General features: G+C 43.6%; 1 protein-coding gene across 9 annotated transcripts in view; it reads right to left on the reverse strand.

Moving 5' to 3' along the window:
- Positions 1–25,630, reverse strand: part of LOC146080282 (carbonic anhydrase 13-like) — a 100,441-nt gene that overhangs the window by 22,984 nt on the left and 51,827 nt on the right. For 2 of the 9 annotated variants that reach the window (XM_083187367.1, XM_083187370.1), the window contains exons 2-5: positions 23,908–24,030; positions 21,233–21,300; positions 19,507–19,558; positions 2,372–2,576 (exon numbers count right to left, since the gene is read on the reverse strand). In XM_083187367.1, coding sequence (XP_083043493.1) covers positions 2,372–2,564 — 193 coding nt within the window. In that variant the 5' untranslated portion in view covers positions 2,565–2,576; positions 19,507–19,558; positions 21,233–21,300; positions 23,908–24,030. Of the gene's footprint in view, positions 1–2,371; positions 2,610–19,506; positions 19,559–21,232; positions 21,301–23,907; positions 24,031–25,630 lie in introns of all 9 variants that reach the window. The other 7 variants (XM_083187374.1, XM_083187376.1, XM_083187371.1 and 4 more) reach the window with 6 other exon arrangements.

The following is a 25,630-nucleotide window of genomic DNA, read 5'->3' on the forward strand; positions in this document are numbered from 1 at the left end:
CAAAAAGGGGAACTCTGTTGCTGTAATTTGAATATTGGAGACAACTGTGCTGCGTATTGGTATTATTTTGTGGCCACGCCCCTTCCCCTTGAAGCCACTCCCCTATATTTTTGGCTTGAGCACCCACCAGCAAAAACATAAATCGGCACCTATGCCAGCAGTCACTGAGTATACTGGACACCTCCAGCTGTAGTAGGTAACAACAAACTGCAGGAATACATAGCAAGAGGGCTCTGCCACTAGTCCCACATCTGGGGGAAAATTCATGATTGTAGCCATGAATAGTGAACTGTGTCCTGTGGCACCACTTTCATGCTTAATTGTAGGACTCTTGTCCAGGAGATCTAAGAGGGGAAGCTTACGGGTCAAGTAAAGGGGTCTAGTGACACAATTTACATAATAAAGGTGCTTCAACCTGCACAATGCTACAATTGACCGCACTGTTTAGTGAGAGCAGTTTGCATCAAGGCTCCACCCACTTCACTGGGGTAGTGGAAGGAAACTGAAAAAGATCCACGTGACATATGCTGTAGGTGGCAAGGGTCTAAGGTGCGAGTAATGACAGGCTAAAAGTCTTAACAATTAAAAAAGTTTTATTTTTAAAAATACTTAATATACAGTATACCTTCCCAACGGTCCTGAGTTTTGCAGGACAGTCCCGTTTATTTGTATGGTAGTTGATGTTTTTATTTGCAGATCTTTCATGTATCTGAATCTATGGGTGATATGTAAATGTAATAGGGTGGAATTTTTTAGAAACCCCAAAAAAAAATCTCACCAAATCGCATATGTCACATGTGGGGGACCTCGCGCCTTTTTAATTTTTATTTCAACTTTTCTACACATTTTTGGACAGTGAGATCTGTGCCGGGTTCTGTCAATCGCTCCTGCCAGAAGGAGGTCTCATTTTTTTGCGATTTTTGTTTAGCCGATGCGATTATTAAAAATCACACCCTATTTAATTTGCATTTATGAGGTGAAATGTAATAGGGTGCGATTTGTAGACTTTTGCACTTTTTGGTCATAAAATGACCGAATTTGCGTTCTGTCAAAATCGCAAATGTAATAGGAGGCGAATTGCGGTTAATTCGCACGTTTTTGGCAGTGAATTCACACATTTTGGGCTGTTGGAATATTTACATACAACAAATCACATCCAGATGTTTTCCCATTATAAAGTATACAATTCTCAAATGTAATAGGGTGCGATGTTTGGTAAACGTTACCAAAAATCGCAAAACAAATAGATCGGGTTCTGACTGGCGAATTTGACTGAACCATGCACAGATCAGTAATCATCTCACAACCAGGGGACATTTTTTACGTAATGTCCCCCGGCCGTACCAATCGCTGGCCAGCCCTGGACTGGGTACCTGGGAGAATGGTGACCCCCCCCCCCCCCCCCCCCCCCCAATAAAGTGGTCCACCCCAGGCTTCACCCTCCTAGTGCTGAAGCCTGGGGATGTCCCCAGCGTCCCAGGTCGGTGGACACTGGGCTGATATGTGTAATATTAGAATTAATAAAATTGCTTTTTACACTTGAACTACAAGTCCCAGCAAGCCTCCCCCACTTGCTGGGATTTGGCGAACCACAAGTACCAGCATGCAGGGCATTAATATGTCCCCTTAGCCTTGTAGTTCACCTGTAAGAATACTAAGATAAAGACACACACAGCCAGAACAGTGGAAATGCATTAAGCACATTTTACACCAATATACATTACCTTTCCTCGCTCCAGCAGTGCTTCTGCGTAGCAGCTCACCTCGCATTGACTGTGGACTGAGCCGGGTCACCTCGCACTACTGACAGCGGAGAATGCTGCTATCATTGTGCTGGTGGAAGCAGCTCTGATTGGCTGTAGGCATGAAGCCAGATCACCACCCGCAGTCTGCAAGGTCTTGTCACGCACCTCCCCATGGACTACACCAGACAATGCCCCCTGCATCTTCAGTTGCCGTACTGACCTGGCTAATCCCTGAATTCTCCCATACACTAGGGCGAGGCTCACATGTGATACCTCTTGAAATGACCCAGCAGCTCCCTGACAGCTGAACTGCATACAATACATATTATGCATTCATTCTGTATAGGATGTATCACATGCAATCCCATTCACCACACCGGGTCCGATAAATCCTTGTTGCAGCACTACAATCTCTGGATCTGATCTGCTGAGCACAGGACACTGCATTGGATCGGAATCATAAGTAAGTGATATGAGATTTTACACATTTTCATGCGATCTGAGTCGAAATCGTGTAGAAAAGAGCCAAATCGTACTAGTGTATGGCCACCGTAACAGAGCCTCATCATTATTTTTTACTGTATATTATAGCCACAGCATCTTTTACTTTACAGCATCAAACCTACCTGACATATCATGTGTGTCTTCAAACTCCACATTAAAACAATGACCCACATTAGCAAGTCTTCTTGATGTCTTGGGGTCATAGTAGATGTACAGAGGCTTCAAGGAAGAATCATATTTGACTCTTTTGGTATTAATATCAATTGGGGACTGACGAGGTCGACATTGCTCATTACGCGAGGTAGACACGCCCATATCTGCGCTCCTCTGGAAAATAGTACAATATTGCTGTAGTGAAAGCTGGAATGACAGGTTATATATGATTGTTAACTTAAAACAAATAGCATTTTTTATTGCTTTAAAAAAAAAAAAAAAATATATATATATATATATATATATATATATCAATACCATTATATGTTTCATAATAAGATTATTATTTCTGTACAGTAGTTGTATTACCAATTTGGGTGACTGTCTTATTTGGAATAGAATATTATCTTACCCCATAAAATCTGAGAAGTAGGTGGAGTCAATCACCATCAGTACAAACATGGTAGGTGGTCTCCTATAATACTCATCATTCTCTTGATTATTGTCTCCTCATCTTTGGAAATTAAGAGAAATGATATCCTATTTCAGGCCATTTAAGGACACAATATCCATCAAGGTCCTTCAAATAGAGACCCGGGTTTCAAATGACCAGTCATTGGTAGGTGAGAAACTCTATACTAAGGCGATACTATTTTTGGCATTGTATCATACTCGTTCGCTTGCTCATCCTCTGAACCACAATATTTCTATCTATTTCTATAGATTTTTTACAAATATTTTAAGTGTCTCTTCGCTGTACAGACCTTGTCAGGTCTAATCTCGGTATGTATAACAATAACATACATCTGTATTTTATGAACATTTTAGTAAATTAGCATTGTTGATTTTAATGTTTGAAATATGCCCCTTTTCTTCTTTTTGTACCACCTGTAGCCTCGCTCCTGATGAAGTCATTCTGACGAAACGTGTTGGTTTTGTTTTAATAAAGGAATTACTTATCTATATGGATTATTTCAAGAAGAAAAAACAGACAAGAACAGTCAAATGAAGCTAAAATCACTTTGATGGACTAATTGTATTGATTGGCTGGGTGGTACTAGCTGTAGCGCACTCTGATAAACCCCACCTTTTCTTCATATAGATTATATATATTTTTTTATATATTTCAAATAGCCTAATATATATATATATATATATATATATATATATATATATATATATATATATATATATATATATATATACTGTCGTGTATTGGTGCTAGTAATAAATGTCCATAATGGTTGCCAATGTGAGTAATGTAGTTTTCCCAACATCCAGAGTACGAAGCAGAAGTCTTATCCGGGGTTTTTTTAATTAAAAAATCTTAAATATGAAATGGCACAAGCCAACATGTTCTTCAACAGTTTTTCACGGTCAAGAAGAGGTACCCAACGTGTTTCGTCCTTAAAAGGACTTCATCAGGGGTAACAGATTCTTTGATGTTAGCTTTATTGTAAGATGCTGTATTTAACCATATTGTTGGGAAATGTCAAATAAATGTAATCCCTTTTCCCATATGGGCAGACAAAGCTCATGGTAATAAGTGTAAAAAAAAGGCCTTTCAAATTGACCTCATAAAGTAGGACCTGTTCTCTCAGAGTCTGAAGTAGGACTCTGAGAGAACAGATAATTGGGAATTCTCTGGGAATTCATGCATACATAAAGAAACTTGGGGGGCAATTGGATTCACCCCTTGGACTGACATATAAAGTTTTCAGAATGCATCCAAGTAAAAGGGCAATATTCAATGTAAGTGACTACTGCCCACTTGTAACGTACTAATTTTGTCATGTAGAAGATTGTTGCATATTCATGGGGTTGGGAAAAAAATTCCAGCTGTCAGGATTCCAAACAGTCAGAAGGCCTCATCTGTGATATGTCAACGGACAGAATTTTGATGGTTCCCAGTCAGTAAATAAACCCCACTCCTCTAACCCTATTCCTGCACTTTAACCCTAATTGAAAAAAAGCAAAAGTGTGGAGCGCTAAAAATGGTTGGATCAATATGGTATAGTATAAGTAACAATCTATTTATTACACAATATAGAGTGGAATATATCCACTAGACAGGTATAAAACGTGTACACAATTACAGGTTAAAAATATCAGAATACAAATAATAACATTTGAGGAATAAAATAAAGGAAAGGATGGGTATAATACTTATAGGCTGGATTCTTGTTGAATTGTCCTTATTGGAGGTACTTGTATGTTGGTAATTTTTATATGGTCTGTAGCTGGTTGATGATGGGGTCCATATACCTTGCCGGATAAGTGACGCTGGAGGAAGAATATTAGCTCACTGGGATTGTGGGTATCCTCGACGAGATGCGTCCCTACGATCCTTATTATGCAGGTGGTGGTGTCCCTGAACAGGTGGTACCAGATGGTAATAGTGTCCAGCAAACAGTCCAGTATTGTTGTACCAGATAGATACTAAACACTGGACCTGTTACCTACTTGCCTGAGCGTGGAGGTGGATCCCGGGTACTCACCTTCCTTTCATGCGCATTTGAGAACTTTGTTTATTCTTAGTTCTCCAACATCTAGGTAATTAGCCATTGTTTACCTCATGTCTTGTGGATTTTTATGTTGTGTTCAATAAATGGTATTATTCTATGTACCATTTCTATTCATTTTTTCGGTACTCATATCCTTGGAGGGAATTCTGTCCCCTGCGGTTGGTCCAAGGGATTAAATATCACCCTTTGTTGATCCATTGATACGGAGAAGAGGATCCCTTTCCAATCAGAAGGAAAGTTGGGGTATTATACACTATCTCATACACACGGAGAAGAGGACTGTCCCTTTATCAATAGGGACGTATTCTTCTTATCAGGGCGCCATTGGAAGGAACACCTTAACTCTTGTTGTGTAATGTACAGTAATCAGTTGCAGATTTGTTTGATATTATCACGTCCACATCTGAAGGTGAAAAATCAGCCCCTAAAAGAGGACTGACACTTGGGGGTAAAGAATTACAAAACTCTGATCATGTGCGGAATCTTGGCGTGGTACTAGATGGTGGATTGACACTTAAACATCAGATATCAGCCACAATCAAATACTCATTCTTTCATCTGAGGAACATCGCCAGAATCCAACACTTAATCCCATCGGAAGACCTGCCAAAAGTCATACATGCATTTGTATGACTTTTAGCAGTACCTGGGATCTCCCGTAATTCATCTGGGGGTCGAGCTTTTAGCCATTCAGCTCCGACTTTATGGAACTCACTTCCCCGCACAGTTCGAGAGACCCCCACTCTGCAATGCTTCAAAAACAGACTCAAGACCTTCCTATTTACTCAAGCGTTTCCTTCAGTCCCTTAAGTATTGTTTATGAAAAGCTTTTCTGTACTGTATTACATTCACTCTATCTGTTAAGCGCATAGAGTCCTATTGGAGAAAGAACGCTATATAAATAAAATTATTATTATTATTATTATTAATGTGCAGGATTTGTGCCAGAGTCTATTGTGTATGCTCAGGTCTCCTTCACATGTGCAAATCGCTGCTTTAGAAAGTCTTCTAAGTGTGTGTGAGTGTGTGTGTGTGTGACTGATGTCACTTCTGAGGTTGTGATGTCCCTCCTCCATTACCCAGCAAGCCCAGAAACAGTCTACTACAGTGATATCTCTTAAGGGTCCATCAATCAATGATCATATTTGCTATGCAATCTGGGTTCGATATTAGCATCCAGGATTGCATTGCAGAATGCAATCATATCAGGGGAATGTATCACCCAGCACTGACAAGGAAGGTCCCTACCATATGCAGAGTGCCGTGCCAGGGTTTTGTGCATGCGCAGCAGCCATTTCCGGTGAAAGATAGCTGGGGAACCCATCAGGAAATACTGAAGTCAGCCCTAGCAAAGGGGAACAATATGCAGGGATGGTTCCCAATGTGGTCAATGCTTCAAACATTCAGGGGATACTTAAAACTTGTGGCTAACCCAAAATATAGCTGCAAATATTGTTTAATGCATGGGTCCCTTAGAGAGATCCAAATGTGGTGTCTTACTGATGGTGGAACGAGGGCTGTATAAGCCCAAGTGTAGTTAAGAGACTGCGAATTTGGGCTGGTGTAATAAAGTTTATTGAAAATGATTAGGCATAGAAGGAGGGGTTAATGCAGGGCGGGAAGCCCCCACCAATGGGTGGCCAGGGGGTAGCACCCCAGGTCAGGGGTATATAACTGAGGTCACAGGGGTTGCACTTCGACTCAGCGCGGTGGGGCGACGAACATTTAGGCGGATATGTTCGCGTCAGGCCTTAGAGGCGGGGGATGTCCACGCAGGGCGGGCTGTGCCTTTGGTAAGGGGTGTTTAGGAGATTGGGAACGACCTGGTCGTTGCCCTGGGCAACACCCCTGAACGGTCTCTGGTCTCAGGTGCCTGGTCTTTGCCATCCCCTTTATCAGGGGTCATACCAGTTCTTTCTTAAATAAATAAGTATGACCATTTAAACTAAGCTATCGGTGTCGCGTCATTATTTTTAGATAAGTGTGTCGGTGTGAAGTTATTTCTAGGCCGGTTACGTAGAGAATTAGATTGACAAGCAACATAATTCGCTAGGCTGCTTAACTATAGATCTATCTGTATTTGACAACACCCAGTCTGTGTATGGTGAAGATAAGGACATTGGTAGCAGTGAGCATAGGAGGACTGTTCTATTACCCATAAAGCACTCGTGTAATACACTGCTAAGCAATATGTTACGCTTGTCACTGTGAATTCCCAGCAGCCTCGGGAGCTGCTTAAGAGGTCAGGAGAAGGTCACAGTCATGACCAGTTTCAGGTGGTAAGGTCAGTGACAGTTTGAAGGGATTCTTAAGTTGATGGAGTCAGAGATGCATGGGTGCGTATTACAGAGCAGGCGCTGTCTGTGAGGAGTCTGTCCTGAGGTAATGGTGGAGGGGTGCTGCTGAGGTGCTACTGGTGGCAGCTATTAGAAAATTGCATCTTGGAGACCAGGGTGCGTGAAGTACTGATTGATTGATGCTGAGAGGATGCTGGAGCCAGCATCAGTGCAGTGTGGAGAGTGGAAGCTGTGCTACAGCTGATTTGGTGAGCTGACAGTGGGGCAGATGTATTGGTACATTATCTCCTTTTACCTTATCTCCACTTTATCTTCAGTTTATCTCTTCTCCAGACAAATACATCTGCCCCATTATTTTGTCTAAAATACTGGAGGCTGTCAGCCCTCCATCCAAGTGGCTGCTGATCTACAAACACGTGTGACCCCCTCCCACTTAAGTGCTTACTTTTGAAGCAGAGTCTGCAATGTGGACAACTGACAGGTCTGTCAGGACTCACACCTCGCACATACTACAGGAGTCCACAGCTAGCTCCAGTGAGCACAACTACACTACAGGAGCAGGGACTTACAGTGTGGCAGTGAAACACACATGGAGGTACACTGAGACAGACAAGTGCCTCCACCTGTGAGGAAGCTGTATACGTGATAGTGACTACCAGTAACAGTACAGAGAGAGAGAGAGACTGCAGGGAGACCATAGCACTCTCTAATGGCTAGGAGAACCAGCATCGCTATATACAGATGTAGCCATCTTCATCATTGCCAGACGCCCACCAGATCCGCTTCTCCGGCGATAGGTACGGGGACGCGCGTGCGTCTCACACGCACGTGCGTCCCAGTCTGGCGACGGCGGCGCATCGGGCCAAAGCCAATCTCCGCTTCAGTGAGAGGGGCAGGGTTAAGGGGGGTTGGGGCAGCGAGGGGGACCGGCAAGGACTGCGGGGGAAGCAGAAGGGACCCGTAGCAAGCTCTGTTGCCACGGGGAGCATAAGTGCGCGGGCACTGGCAGGGGCTGGCGATAGAATCAACAGCCCCTGCAATGATGAAGAGGGCTACATCTGTATAATAACATTAACTGAGGCTGATGTCATTTATATATATATATATATATATATATATATATATATATAAATGTGCAATTATTACATATATATATATATATATATATATATATATATATATATATATATATATATAAAAGTAATAACTGCACAGGATACAGTCCTGGATGAGGAAAGCAACACAGGTGCTCAGAGAAAATTAACTATTTAAACTTGAATAAGATATCCATTTACCAGCAACTACACCAGGGATTATAGACGGTCAACATGCTTGGATTGCTATAATGGTCACCATCCTTAGGACCTGAATCTCTGAAAGCGTTCTTGAGTAATCTGGTTGCTACTGTATTTCTGGAAAACATTTAAAAGTAACTGGAAATGCACCACCGTATTTGGCCATGAGCATAGACTAAAGGCCCCCATACACTATGCGATTTTGGGACGATTTCATCCGATTTCGGCACTTTGTGCCGATAATCGGATGAAATCGGCCCAAAATCGTAGGTATGTGACATTTGATCCGATCCGATGCGCGGTCCCGTGCGCATCGGACCGGATCAGGGAGGTCGGACGGTCTGTACATACGATCACGTCCGACCTCCCTGTATGCATATGCCTGCCACCTGACAGGCATATGCATACAGACACCGGGGGAGTAGCGGGGGCGGCCAGCGGCAGCGGTGGTGGGGGCGGGCAGCGGCGGTGGGGACGGGCGGCGTGTGCGGTGAGCGCAGTGTACTTACACATAGCAGCAGCGGCGGGGACGGGACGCGCAGTGGCGGCTATTATATTTTTAAAATACTTGTCAAATGACCGGCCGCTCTCTGATTGGCCGGAGAGCTCTCAGCCAATCAGAGAGCGGCCGGTCATTTGACAAGTATTTTAAAAATATAATAGCCGCCACTGCGCGTCCCGTCCCCGCCGCTGCTGCTATGTGTAAGTACACTGCGCTCACCGCAAACGCCGCCCGCTGCCGCTGACCCCCCCCCACCGCCGCTGCCCGCCCCCACTACCGCCGCTGGCTGCCCCCACCACCGCTGCCCGTCCCCACTACTGCCGCTGCCCGCCCCCACTACTGCTCACCGCCCTGCAGCTCCCCGGGTTTTTTTTTTACATGGGATAAATCGCATGCGATTTATCCCATGTAAAAATGGCACATCAAGTGCCAAATTGTATGTGAGCCTCCCGGGGAGCTGCCGGGCGGCTCGCAGGTAAATTGGGTCCGACTTGTCCCTAGGACAAGTCGGCCTAATGTATGGGGGCCTTAAGACAGAGGCAGAACTCTGGGAGGCAATGGAGTCATCTGCCGCCAGGCTCCTGCTCCCAAGGGGCACCTTTGCTAGCCTGCAAGTTTAAATCAGTTAATTGAAAGCCATCAATATTGCTTCTGTGATTGAGTTCTGAAATGTTTGTCCTCTCTACCTCTCTCTATCTCTATATTTAGATATACAGTATATAGAGATATAAATATACATTTCAGAATGGACACACATATAGATTGTATAAGGTTGTGCGTGTGTGTGTGTGGGGGGGGGGGGGGGGCAACCAATATACATGTATTGCCTCCGGGCAGCTGGGACGAATTTACGCCACTGGACTAAGAGGTGGTATTTAAGTTTTCTACGAGTTGCTAGAATAACTTTAAAGCTTAAAGGTGAATTGTTTCTTTAAAGCCTCCTATTGAAGGTCGTTTAAGCGTCACCCTCAAGGTGTTAACTTAGTTATTACATTACATTTACCTAGTAACAAATAAAGGGTAAATTTTAGATTGTAGCAAAATACATATTTACATGATGTTATTGTGTTAAAGTGTGTACATACCTTCCAACTGTCAAGATTACAGCGGGACAGTCCCGGTTTTCGGGTCCAGTCCCGCTGTCCCAACCGCGGCAGGCATTGTCCCGCTGCGGGGGGTGGCAGTTGGGAGACCCCCCAATCTAATAGAATAGACGCTGTGCGCATGCGCACAGCTTCTATTCTCGTATGAAAATGAGGTTGCAGCTAATTAGCATAAGCCACACCCTCATTTGCATACGCCCTGCCCCCTTTTTGGGTGCTAGTGTCCCTATTTCACCAACACAGAAGTTTGGAGGTATGTGTGTGTTGTGTTATTACTGTGGTTTTATGCCTAAAACCCCAGAAACGGTAGAAAAGTTCCTGATAAATAAATTGAACATTTTGTATATTTATTGTGATATTTACTGAGTTGAGTTGAGAAACCTCAGGAATGAGCAGTTAGAAAATCACCACTCAGTTCTCTAAAACACACATACACCAATAGGAGGAGGTTGCTACATTTTAACCCCTTCCTGACAGAGCTAGTTTTTGCGTTCCTGACAGAGCCATTTTTTTCAAATCTGACATGTCTCACTTAAGTGGGGATAACTTTTTTTTGCTTTTACTTATCCCAGTGATTTTGAGATTGTTTTTTCGTGACACATTGTACTTCAAATTAGTGGTAAATTTGGGTCGATACAGTCTGTGTTTTTTTGTGAAAAATACCAAAATGTCGTGAAAAAATGGAAAATTTAGCAATTTGCAAAATGTTAAATTTTCTGCTTGTGAGACAAATAATCATACCACTCAAAATAGTTAATAACTAACATAGACCATATGTATACTTTATGTTGCCATCATTATTTCAACTTCCTTTTAATTTTTTTGGACACTAGGAGGCTTCAAATATGAATAGCAAATTCTCAAATTTTCAAGAAAATTTCAAACACTGATTTTTTTAGGGACCAGTTCAGTTCTGATGTGACTTTGAGGGACTTGTATGTGAGACACCCCCATAAATGATGCCATTTCAAAAACTGCACCCCTCACAGTATTCAAAACAGCATTTTGGAAGTTTGTTAACCCTTTAGGTGTTTCACAGGAATTAAAACAAAGTGTAGGTGAAATTTCAAAATTTCATTTTTTTTGCAGATTTGTAAATTTAATACATTTTTCTAAGGAACACAGTACATTTTACTAGAGAAATGTGACTAAAAATTGATTCCCCCAATTCTTTGGTTTTCATAAATATCCTATATGTGGCCCTAGTGTGCACGGTGACCAAACCACAGGCTTCATAATAGAAGGAGCACCTACTTGATTTTGGAGCCTCCTTTTTATGAGATTATTTTTTAGGCACAATGTAGGTTTCTAGGCACCATAAGATGCTAAAAGTTAGGTACCCCCCCACAAGTGACCCCATTTTGCAAACTACACCCTTCAGGGAATTCATCTAGGGGTATAGTGTACATTTCAAACCCCCAGGGGTTTCACCAATTGTGGTACAACTGGGCAGTGAAAATGAAAAAAATAAATTTTTCATTTTCACAGCTCAGTTGTATCAAAATTGGTGAAACCCCTGGGGGTTTGAAATGTACACTATACCCCTTGATGAATTCCCTGAAGGGTGTAGTTTGCAAAATGGGGTCACTTGTGGGGGGGTTCCACTGTATGGGTGTTTCGGGGGTCATTCAACCAGAATCTGTGCTGCAAAATCCAAAAATCACTCCTTCCCTTCTGAGTCCTGCCATGCACCCAACTGGTATTTTTTGGTCACACATGAGGCATTGCCGTACTCGGGAGAAATTGGGGCACAGATTTTGGGGTGCTTTGTCTCCTTCATTCCTTGTGAAAATGAAAAATTTTGAGCCAGATCTGCATTTTTGTGTAAAAAAATGTAATTTTTTACACAAAAATGCAGTTCTGGCTCAAAATTTTTTATTTTCACAAGGAATGAAGGAGACAAAGCACCCCAAAATCTGTGCCCCAATTTCTCCCGAGTACGGCAATGCCTCACGTGTGACCAAAAAATACCAGTTGGGTGCATGGCAGGACTCAGAAGGGAAGGAGTGATTTTTGGTGGCGGAATGAATGGTGGGTGCTATGTCGCATTAGCAAGACCCCCGAAGCACCAATACAGTGGAACCCCCCCACAAGTGACCCCATTTTAGTCACCAGCTTTGGGAGGGGGGCTGGCGCTGCGGCTGGCGGGGGGGTGGGAGGGGTGCTGGCGCTGCGGCAGCCGGGTGGGTGGGAGGGAGGGGGGCTGCCGGGTGGGAGGGGGGGGGGCTGGCGATCGGTGGGGTATATACACACACACACACACATATATATATATATATATATATATATGTATATATGTATATATATATATATATATATATATTTATATATATACATATATATACACACACATATATATATATATATATGTGTGTGTATATATATATATATATATATATATATATATACATATATTTTCAGTGCATATATTTTATTTTACAACTTTTTCAGCAGCTTGATGCTGCTGCTGCTGCTGCGGGGGGGAGGGGGGAGGAGGGCAGCGCTGCGTGCGCTCCAGACGCTCCGGGGGAGCCGTGGGAGCCGCTGCTGCTGCCGGGTGAGTGCCCGGCGGGTGCGAGGGGTGGGCTGCACATCGGTGGTGATCGGTGCTGTACCTGACAGCACCGATCACCACCGATCCCTGTGTTACCGAGCGGCTTAGCCGCCGGTAACACAGGAAACGCTGTGAATGGCTGTTCAGATTTGAACAGCCAATCACAGCGATCGCCGACCGGGGGGGGCACCCCTGCCCCCCCTGGGCGGCGAGGGGGGATGTCTGCTGTCAGGGACAGCAGACATCACCTAACTGTCACTGCGTCTCGAGACGCAGTGACAGTTAGAAGTCATGACGTACATTTATGCCATGTGTCGGGAAGTACCTCCCGGCCATGACGTAAATGTACGTCAAATGTCGGGAAGGGGTTAATATTGTGTGTATCCTTTATAAAACTAGTAACGCCCTATCTCAGTGGTCAGGGAACTCGGTCCTCATTACCCCACGCAGTGCATGTTTTGCAGGTCTCCTCACAGAGGGCTTTATTCTAGTTCACTCTTTCTGACAAAATCCTTCTTAGATGGACAAAACCATGTGCACTGCAGGGGGGTAGATGTAAAATGTGCAGAGAGAATTAGATTTAGGTGAGTTATTTTGTTTCTGTGCAGGGTAAATACTGGCTGCTTTATTTTTACACTGCAAAATAAATCTCGCTTTGAAGTAAAACCCCACCCAAATCTAATTCTCTCTGCACATTTTACTTCTGCCCCACCTGCAGTGCACATGGTTTTGTCCATCTAAGAAGGAATTTGTCAGAAAGAGTGAACTAGAATAAGGCCCAGAATCACAAGTGAAATAATTAACTCCACCTTATAATATGTGTCTGTGAGTAATTAGTACACATGTGCACCTGCTGGGTTACCAGCAAAACATGCACTGTGTGGGGTAATGAGGACCAGGTTCCCTGACCACTGCCCTATCTGGTGGTTCTGACCACAATAACCAGCAAATTAAATGTTATAGCTGGTTCTTTAGGGGCCTATTTATCAAGCCAATTTTGTGCTTAAAACATTAGTTACAACAAATTTAAGGGCAGGATTAAGTTTCACTAGAATGTAATAAAGTAGTGCTTTCAATCACTAGCCCTTGCATGAGTTGTCCCATTATTTTATATGGGCATGTTATGTTATAAGCTCAGAAAAGCTCACATTTTCAGAAGTTGCTTGTTTTGGCTAATGCCAACTTCAGGCAGGGTTAAGCCACTAGCCTCAATGCCGCAGCCCTACCACAGAAGTGAATCTTCCCTGCAACACTCCTGATTTAACAGTGTTACATAGTTACATAGTAGTTAAGGCTGAATAAAGACTTGCGTCCATCAAGTTCAACCTTTAGCGAGTATGATCTATTAGCTTCATCTCTTGTTATACGTAGTGTATGCTGCTATCTTTAAAGACATATTATGATTATTGTTTGTACCCCTGGATGTTTTTGACCAATAGTTGTTTGTCCAACCTTATTTTAAACATATTTATTGTGCCTGCTGACACCACCTCACCAGAAAGAGAGGTCCATAGTTTGGCTGCCCTGACCGTAAAAAAAAAGTTTTCCTTCTAAGGGAACAATTTTTTTCCCTCTAATCTAAACTCATGCCCACGTGTCCTAGAGTCCTTCATTTCAGTAAAAAGGGCGCCTAACAGTTCCTTATATTGGTTTCTGATATATTTGTACATGTTGAGCATGTCCCCCCTTAAACGTCTCTTCTCTAGTGTAATCCCAATTTGTTCAATCTGTCCTCATAGCTTAAATTCTCCATTCCCTTTATTAGCTTTGTCGCTCTTCTTTGAATGTTTTCCAGTTCTATGATGTCCTTTTTATAGTGCGGGACCCAGAATTGTACTCCATATTATAGATGTGGTATAACCATTGCTTTGTACAGTGGCATAATTACTTTTTAGGGTACTTATATGTTAGTTGGAGTGCCCACTATAGTTACTACGCTCATACCCCCACTATCCATGTCGGCATGGAGTTAATTTTTTATAGTGTGTCGAGCGCAGCGAGCCACCGCGGCCGAAGCGTGGAGAGCGTAGCGAGGCCCGCGAGGGGACGCTGAAAACTAAGCAAAAAGCTTAGTGGGTGCCCCCCTAACATATAAGTACCCTTTTGAGTCCCTAGTTTCCATACCCCTTTTTATACATACAAGTATCCTGTTGGCCGTATTTGCTATATGACATTGAGCACTACACTCCAGTTTATCAATTTTGACCTAGGTCCTTTTTAAGTTCTGAATTACCCAGTGCCTCCCCGCTTAGGTTATAACTAGCACACTGGTTATGTCTCCCAAGATGGATAACCTTTCATTTATCCACATCTTCCACTTTTTGCCCTCATCTTCCACTTTTTTGCCCTCTTATCTAATTTATTAAGATCGCTCTGAAGTGTGGAGACATCCTCTGCTCAGTTTTGTATCATCAGCAAAGATGGAAACATTGCTGAGTATTCCCACCCCAATGTCTTTAATAAATATGTTAAATAAAATGGGCCCTAGTACTGACCCCTGTGGCACTCCACTTAGTACTGGTAGCATATTTGGTACTGCTCCGTTCACAACTACTCTCTGTTCCCTATTACACAGCCAGTTCCTTACCCATCTACAAATTCTTACCCCTAGCCCCAGATCCTCCATTTTATTTATTAACCTCTTGTGTGGCACTGTATCAAAAGCCTTAGCAAAATCTAGGAAGACCATCGTAATGTGGTTATAGGCTCTCATGGGTCAAATACTACTGCTACTGCTACTACTAATACTAATACCTAAAGTTTAACCATATTGCAGTATGCACAGTGGGGTTATGGCCAGCAGGCACAGTACAGTATGCACAGTGGGGTTATGGCCAGCAGGCACAGTACAGTATGCACAGTAGGGTTATGGCCAGCAGGCCCAGTACAGTATGCACAGTGGGGTTATGGCCAGAAGGCACAGTGCAGTATGCACAGTGGGGTTATGGCCAGCAGGCACAGTACAGTATGCACAGTAGGGTTATGGCCAGCAGGCCCAGTACAGTATGCACAGTGGGGTTATGGCCAGAAGGCACAGTGCAGTATGCACAGTGGGGTTATGGCCAGCAGGCACAGTACAGTATGCACAGTGGGGTTATGGCCAGCAGGCACAGGGCATTATGCACAGTGGGGTTATGGCCAGCAGGCACAGTACAGTATGCACATTGGGGCTTTGGCCAGCAGGCACCGTGCAGTATGCACAGTGGGGTTATGGCCAGCAGGCACAGTACAGTATGCACAGTGGGGTTATGGCCAGCAGGCACAGTACAGTATGCACAGTGAGGTTATGGCCAGCAGGCACAGTACAGTATGCACAGTGGGGTTATGGCCAGCAGGCACAGTACAGTATGCACAGTGGGGTTATGGCCAGCAGGCACAGTGGTGGAAATTTGTTCTATTTCACATGGTAATTTCAATCAGAATCTAATTATTTAATTAGCACCTTCTAGAAAATCACAGATATATCTGATTAGTTGCCCATAGCAACATCCCATGTGAAATATAACTCACATCTTAATTTTCTGCCAGTATGTCAAGTGTGTTAAAAAATGAAAAGAATGCGAGTTAGCGTGCTAGCCAAGCGTGCTTACAGACACTTGCATGCCATATAATTGTGCCGAGCTGCGGACATGGTTCCTTATGAGGATCAAAGTCTCAAGAGAATCCGACGCCAGGAAGATGACGTTCGGCCTTGTTCTGGAATCCGAGTCTGGCCGGAAAAGCCAAGCTGAGGCTTGGCCAGACTTGGATCAGGAATCCGAATCGCTCATCCCTAGTACTATTATTCCCTAATTATTTTTGCCATCATCATTATCAACGATATTTCTTACATCCAGCCACAACGAACATGCTTGGTACAGTATACTGCAACCCATGACACAAACTTTCCCCAACGCTCTGCCTTACATTACAAAGACTTCTATGGAACACAAAGAGAAACAGATGAGAGGCTGCAAATTCTTCAGGTCCTTCAAACATCACTTACAAAGTTACTAGGTTTCCTGACAACAACATTGCACATTACACAAGCAGTCAATCCCTGCATTGTAAAATGAGAACAACATGTGCAGTTTAGAAAACATACTTGTCACCTACAGCAATTATCAGGGTTTTGTATATGGCAAAGTCATTTGAGGCAACAATCACAATATGGAAGTAATCACAAAGAACCTGTTATAACACTAAGGGGTATAGAAGGGTTTAACTACCATAGGTGCAGGTAGTGCAGTTACTATGGGGCCCAGAGCTGAGAGGGGTCACCATCCCTGTGAAAGTAACATTCTAAATACATTTTTCAACATTGGGTGGTACATAGGGGCCCTTCTAAACATTTACTATGGGACCTCCCAACACCTAGTTGCACCACTGGGTTTAGGTATGATAACGTATGAGCAGTGGCATCACTGGATGTAGTGACAACCCCTGCTGCAGCCGAAAAGGGTGTGTGGTCTGTTTCAGTGGGCGTGGCCTCGCAGAAGCACGTATTTAGCACTATAGGGGCATGGCATCCCCGGAGATGCTGGCTTCCCTCACTATCTGCAGTGGCAGCACTTTTTGAGGGTGATATCCAGGTGTGACAACCCCTGCACCCACGTAGTGATGCCACTGCTTATTAGACCATTACACAAAAATCTACAGTATGCCATGTTTGGATCGCGAGTCCCACCTCTTCATATGGGAAGAAGCTTCAGGTTGTGAAGAGGGATCTGATTCTACATTCCTGCTGGCAGTATGCACTAAACTTTGCAGGTTGGTACCACAGTACTTTGTGGCAGAATCATCAGTGCCATGGAGCAGCCATATTATTGAATTGCATCTGTATATTTTAATATATGCAGCTATAACTTACCATGAGGTGGATACTTAATTATCACAAGCGAATCGTCCCTAATAGAGCATAACCCAGATTAATTACAAAGATCAATAGATGCTGTTTTATTTCTATATTTTGACTCTATAATGATAACATTGCGACTGCACGCAGGCCCCTGTGCCATACATTAGCAATGCGCCCGGTGTGGCTGTAGCCTTCCGGTCCTTCGGCAGCATGTTGCTGTAGGACCGGATGGTGGGATGACCGCATTTCAAAGTTAACACATACAGTACAAGCCGCACTGTGTTGCACATGGAATGCGGTCGGAAGTGGTCGGATCCTGTTCTGCAAGATCCGGCCACACCGCTGTGGCCACGCACAGGGGGTTATTCTGCTTGGTACGGTGGGGCCGTATACGGGCGGATCGGGTTTTTTTTTTTATCTGCGCATGCGTAGCTTTTGCAATGCGCATGTGTGGCGACCGCACACCGCTCACGGATGGGTCTCTCTGTGCGAAAAAACCTGTTCGCAAGAACACGGTCATTGTGGGCGGCATGTGGGCGTTTTTATGGGAGCGGCCGGAATAATAAGGAAAACTGGGCATAAACATGGGCGTACACGGGGGTGTGCACACAAAATGCACGGTGCCTCCATCGGCGAACGCACCGTGCATTTTGGCCCAAAAACAGGCGGACGCCAAAGATAGCTCCAGACCACCCCTAGAGATACCGTATGAGAGCGGACGCCTGGCTCTGCTAATTAACGCTGATTACTACACCTGAATGTAATAAGCAATGCTGCAGGCTATTAAGTGAAAACCATGATTTCACTACCTGCAAGCCACACACAGCCCTCAAACACATTGGAAGCTTATCTTTCTACACTTCTCTACATGTAAAGGTTGGTTTAATTTTAGGTAAGATTCATTCTAAGACCTGCTTAGATATGTCAAGGTAGTTATTTTATAACCATCTACACCCATTCAGAAAGTGTTTTTGTATACTTTAAAAAGCAGGACACTCAATTCACAAAAGTAGACATGTGTCAACTTTTTCACTGTAGCACAAACATACCAGTTTTTTATTATGAAAAAGACACATAAACTACATCTAAGAGCAATTGACATAATTAAACTTGAAAGGGATTCTTTGCAGGCCCATATAGTTGAAGGGTATGCCCCCGTGCACGGACGTATGCTTCCTCTCACGATCGGTGACAAGCTGAGTTTTCCATTGAAAAAGGCGAGACCCGTCCGTGTACGGTGGCGTACGCTCAGATATACGGAAGGTGTCGATGTGAAAACGGACAACATCCGTCCGTACAAGGTGGCGTACGCTCTGATGTACGCCAGGTATCGGTGGCTAAGAGGGAGATCCGTCCGTGCATGGTGGCGTACGCTCAAGTGTACGCCACTCCCCATTGTCGTTGTTTGTGACCGTCCGTGTGCGGCTGTTCTGTGGGCGGACTTTTGCTCACCGTGAGTGTACGGGAAACTTACAGTGAAACGGACCGTACGTACGTTTCACTGACCTAACCAGAATAAGGCCCACAGTCTCCTTGCGGTGCATCGGTTCCTGCTGAACGTGACCCGCTGTGCTGTGATGTGTGGCCGCAGCCAAAAGTCTGCTGACTCATTACTATCAGACAGAGCTTGATAGCAGTTGTAGTTAAACAGTCCCACTTAAGAAACTTCTATCACAATTGAGCGTTGTTCTTAATTGAATTATTTGCTGGCATCACACACAGAATATGTTATCTGTCGGTAGCTAAGAGCTGCAATGTAGAGATTGCTGGCACTTGACCAATACTGCATCAGTGTCTTATTTCTTGGCTTATAATAATTAGTATATAGAATCAGATTGCATCTTGCATACAGTATATAGCACGATACATAGAAGACTCAGATAATTTCATTAGTCATCACTGTAAACTGATACCCAAAAGCTTTCAGTGATAACAGCTATCTAGCAGATATTAATATCCTGTATTGTAGTTATTTGTCTATATACACTCACCGATCGCAGATGTTATCCCTTCTCTGTCCCTTCTTGTGCGTTCTTTACTATTCTATATGAATCAAAACATTTCAGCGTCACAGCAACAACAATACAATAAGTCAGACTGGTTTTACAAGCCAAGCCTTTCAATGCAAAATGGGTGGAACTTTCATAGGATGACAGGACGGCTGCATTATAAATATTAAATAGTAGATGTGATACGTATTTTTAACAAGCAGAATTTCTTAAGAGATGTTTGGTCCTGTCCTCTGTTTACAGTAGTCCTGTACAGCATCTAATTACTTGCCGTAAATGTGAAAATGGACAGAACATACAGTATACCTAACAGAAAGTTATATAGTGAAATATTAATATAGGAATATTTGGGATGAGGCGTGTCAAGTGCACATTAACATCACACACAGCAGTTCACCTCCAGTCACAGTGCTGTCAGTTTCTCTCAATCAGCCTTCCTTTTCAATGACTTATACCCTCGAATAAGGGCTTCACATGCCTGGTGCTGAAAATGTTCAAGGGCCTATTACTAGAAGCAGAGGGTGCGACCATATGATGGTCGCACGATCTGGAGCACATGACCTGATCATGATCTGCATCTGATCCGATTCCGATCTGTACCCAGTTGAAGGGGTCATTTTTAAATCCGGACTGCAGCAGGTAGGATCTGCAAAATGACCAAACGATCAGCGGGGAAGCGCATCGGATCGGAATCAGATCTAAAACATGCCCAATTTACATACAATCGGTCGAGATTGTATCGAAATTGGGGGAATTGAGGCCAAATTGTTCCAGCATAATGGATAGGTGCACCGCACATCGCAGCCGACCTGCTCCCACTCCAAGGTCATGTGCCAGGATGGGAAGAAACTCATGTGCTGCAGTCAGTGCAAAGCAAGCCTGTAGAAATGGATCGCGAGTCGTGACCCACACAGAGCACACTGTCAGTCACTGAGTCCTGGCAGTCATTCCTAGAAAAAATATGCGCCAAGACACTGTGTTGAGGCATATATACTGTATTTTATCTATATTTAATTTTATATCTATATATATATATTCCAGTGCAATGTATTTTTTATGTGACCCAGGGCCAGGACAGGTGTCTATGCTGCCGTGTGGACGCCCAGCACCCTAAACCCTGGATATGACGTCACACCTAGGATGCTCCGTGCTCTGGCTTGTTGCTGATACAGGCAAGCTACAATAACATGCAAGTGCATTGGGGAAGTGATGGTGCATCCTGTGGGACCCTGCTGGCTGGGTGATAGAACCACTTGCACACCATTAGATGCAGCACTGATGTGACCCGGCTAAGGGAAGAAACTTTTTTTTTAAATGACTCATGCAGGCCTACTCATACAGTACAGTATTAAAAGGATGGGAACCTATGATGTGGTGATTATGTTGCTGACATGGTTACGAAAGTTGAAAGCCTGGGACTGACATAGAAGAATTCAGACCGCACCTGGGGTGTGTAGTAAAGATGCCTGTGTTGACAGCTGGAAGCAGCTACCTAGGTATTGGGAATATAAAGGGCTCCAACAAGGGCTGTAGGAGTTGTGTAGACGCCCAGGGCATATATGTGACAGAGAGTGAATGATATTATTATTCGGGGTTCATTTGGTTACAATTGGTGGCTTGTTGGATGTCATACTTCCTTCTTCACCTAACTGCTTCTGAGTCAGAATTAATCCCACAATCTACCCAATGTATGGCATTTAACACATACCTTTGTGCGTAGGCGCCAGCGCCTGGTCCTGGGGGTCTCCTCCTCGCCTTCCAGGATGCAACCAGGAGCTGTTGTGTTTAGAAAACCAAAAACACATCTTTTTATTCTCAAATATGGCCCAAGCATAAATTGGGGCTCAACAGCTATAGGGCTAGATTCTCTAATCTTCAAAAGTGATAAAATGGAGAGTGATAAACAGCCAGCCAATCAGCTCCTACCTGCCATGTCACAGACTGTGTTTGAAAAATGTCAGGCAGGAGCTGATTGGCTGGCTGTTTATCACTCTCTATTTTATCACATTTAAAGCTTAGAGAATCTGTCCCATTGTATGTTAAATTCACTTACACTACACATAACGACTATTTGGGAGGCAATTCAATTCTTGGTGGTCATTATGTGTATTTCCACAATGGCACATCATGTCTAGCAACATTGTTTTTCTTCCTTGTTCCCATGGAAGGAGCATGGAGTGCAGGTGCTGTGGGGCCCAGAGCTGAGTTCCCTGTCCCAGTTATATGTGTTATAAACAGGGGTGTCGCTGCCAAGTTCAGGGCTGGCAACAGAAATCTCTCTGGGGCCTCCCAACTGCCCAAATTAATAATTAATATTCACTATGTAATATAATAGAGCAGGGCAGATGGGAGGGTGCAGCATTGTGCGTTGTATGGTTCAATGTGTTGTGTGATGTCACTTAACGCATTATTACTGGTAGCCGGACAGGTGACCATATCGAGGGGGTTACTGTATTGGGGTCCGTGTAAGTTTCCTTACAGGAACAATGGTGGGCAGACAGCAACTTTATAAACCATTGCCACTCAGAGTCTTGGGTCCCCTCACATTGATGGGGCCCAATACGAGTGTCCCCTTTGAGCCCCCCTGTTGCCTGCCCTGCATAAGTGCAGGGAGCGCAGTCACTATGGGGCCCAGAGCTGAGAGGGGCCCATCTTCTTCTGCAGTCGGTGCAGTCAATAGAAGACAGGAATATGCACATGCACAGTTGCTCATCAGAATCTGCCCATTTGTTACTCCCGTCAACTGGCGAATCCATTGCAGCCAGGCTGATGGCTGTAACCTCTCTAGCCAGGGCCATCTTAACAGCAGTGTGGGCCCCTGGGCAAAGCAATGCACTGGGGCCCTTAACCATTCTCCCCTCCTAGGGGTGGGGGTACTATCAGCAGAAGCTATGTCCCATGGGTAGCAGGGGGTGCTCTAGCTTCCATTCAACATGTAGGACCTGGAGCAGTAACTTCTGCTAATTACTCCTTTACTGCACAGGTGGTGGGAGGGAGAACACTAACATGTGGAAGGGGGCACTGAGCTGAATGAAGGGTCCCTTGTAAATGACTTCCAGGGAGGTAGGGGGTGTTTTATACGCAGAGGAGGGTTGGATAATGGAGTGGGCTTAATATTGGTCATTTTCCAGGGGAAGGGCAGCTTGTTTGACTGCAGATATCGCCATTATCTGGAAATAGATTTCTTAGCCTTCAATAGTATAAAAAACTAGAGTCCCAACTTTCAGGAGGTGCTTGGAACTTGGGATCATATAAAACTGTACACAGACATTTGGAGCTGGAGCAGGGACTGGCTGCTGGAAGGCTGATCTCTCTGGTTCTGGGCATGGTAGAGACAAGCCGCTAGTGTCATCAGAAAGGGGAGAGACCCAGCTTTTCGAATATACTCTCTGAAAAACTTTAAGTCAGACAGAACCTGAGAAAACTGACTGGGAATTGCAATTAATGGGTCGGATGTGGACTGCTGCTTTGAAGTTGGATATCTCCAGTTCCCCATGGCCGATTTAAAAAATTCTGATATCCCTGGAAAAAGGGGAGCCTCAGCTATCAGCATAGGACCCTTATACACCTGGGGCCCCTGGGCAAGTGCCCATTAAACCCATATGAAAAGACGGTCCTGGGTACAGCTGCTATGGGGCACATAGCTAAGAGGGGCCACCTACCATGTCATAGTTACCTCTCTTACTGTATATACATTTTCACCACTGTGTGGTGCATAGGGGTTACAAACCTTTGCCTTGGGGCCGGCTACAATATAACTGAGTACACCGCACAGACCTTCTCATCGTAATGTGGCATAAAATGAACTGGAGGGCAATATAATGTTGCATAATATGAACTGGGACACTTTAATGTGGCAGAATATGAAGTGGAGACACTATAATATGGCATGATATAATCTGTGGACACTATGTCATAATGTGCATTGGGGCTACTGTGTGGTTTAATGTGTACTGACAGCCCTACAATGTGACTCAATGTGAACTAGGGCAAAACTAGGGTTCATAGAATAAGCTGGGGAACGACTATGTGCATAACATTATGACACTGCTGTGGCTCAGCAAATGAACCAGGATATTATCATGGGGCAGAAACAACAACTGCTGTGGAGAGTCTCTCTAGAAGCATTGGGATTGGCTCCTCTGCAAAATGTGTCTATGTTGCCCACAGAGTTCTGGCTGTGCCCCTGCTTGTGTCCCATAAACATAGACAGTGAAATGTGAGGTTCAGGTAACCATCATTATATTTTTGCATCCGATCTTCATGGGATGTTTGATGACACAGCGCTGCTAATTGAATTGACCCGTGTATCATTCAGTATATGGTCAGAAAGAGGAATGTATCTAAAGAAAACATCAAATCGATAAGGTTAAACATACATACTTCACCTTGTGAACTCCCACTGGATGTTGACTGGTGTTCTTTAGCTTTTGGCCTCACGCCGGGCTGACGCTGAACACTTTTCTGAAAGCTTCCCGATATTGCATAGTATAGCAAAACAGACAACTAAAATGTAAAGTCGAATATTTAATACAATTTTACACAAATACCACATACATTATAATCAGAATAATTAATTGAAAATATATTAGCAAAATGAGATGATATAAACTTAATAAAATACTATAGAAATTGACGGCAAACAGAAACAACGTGGCCATTTTTATTCCTAGAGACCCTTGTAGATACACCCCCCCCCCCACACACACACACACACACACACACACACACACACACACCACATTTATCATCATGTGACTAATCCAAGTTTGTTTACATTTCACTATTGTATTAGCCACTGGGCCCTATATCCCACCTATATACTACACACTCAGATATAATTATTCTTCAAAATAAATTTATAAAGTGTGTTTTTAAAATAAGTTATATGTTGTATTGCTTGTATTTTGTGTTACACTAAGATAATGAAATATATTTTTAATATTCTAGAATATAACTCTCACAGTTTCATGTTCATATGAGGTTCAACCTGGTTTTGCCTTAACTTTAGTAGCGGAATTGCCAAAGTCTTGGTACAGTATTTACACCTACTGTACTTACAAGCTGTTAATTATGACCTGTTATCTTGGACCAGTTTAATCAATAGTGAATACAAAAGTATATATTTGGTGTTTGAGTAATTGGGTCCTCTATATTTATGACTGCGAATTTCAGAAATAACACCATTACTGTCCGCGATGCATGTGTGTCTATTCCAAAGTGGGTCTGTTTTGTATGTTATGAATTAAAGCACTGACATCATGATAAATGTCCCTTTAGTCCAAGTGAGAATTTGCATGTTACTCTCTGGTGTGGCTGAAAGATGTCCTATCACTTGCCAAAAGACTGCAAGAGGCTATGTCCATTATATACGGTGCCAGTTATATATAGGTCACTGCACCTACAGTATATTGATTCAGAGAGGTTTTCAACAGCTGTGCACACTGAAATGGTAATCCTAGCATACTGTATATAAGACTTCATTACTGTTGCTGCTCCTACTTCTCATATGTCTTCTGAGATTTTTTTTACTTGATGCCGCAAAATCCAGGTGACTGCAGTGTCTGTCTCTTAAGACCTTATAGCTCTAGTTTCTCCCAGAAAGGGTAGGAAATAATCAGTAAGAATCTTCTTTACTCGTCGTAACACCCGATGTGGAAACTGATTCCAAAGCAATAGGACAGAACAGTTCTGTAAAGGAACCTAGATTTAAACAGGATAAACCTTACATTATGTCTACTCTAAGCCATTGAAAACAATTTAGTATTTCTTTAATATTTATGTAATGTGATAATGCCACCTACTACCTGTTGATGCAGAAGAGAGTTGGTGGAAATTCATTCTCCATAGACATTCATTTGCAGAATGATGGCTACAGCGTCATGGAATCTGAACTAGCACAATTAATGTTTAGTCCAGAAAATGCAGATTATACAACAACTGAAGGTGCTTCTCTGGGACAAGACTGCACACTTGTCAGGTCTACATTCTGCAACAGAGGAGACTCTGGACTTTCATAACAAGTGCCACAGCCTAAGAAGAAACTTGTAATCGCAAAGCACTCTCCAGAAACACAAACCAATCTGCAACATGTGTGTAAACTTTA

Source organism: Crinia signifera, chromosome 5, assembly GCF_055691185.1.
Source record: "Crinia signifera chromosome 5, ASM5569118v1, whole genome shotgun sequence".
In the NCBI taxonomy this organism is placed as follows: domain Eukaryota; kingdom Metazoa; phylum Chordata; class Amphibia; order Anura; family Myobatrachidae; genus Crinia; species Crinia signifera.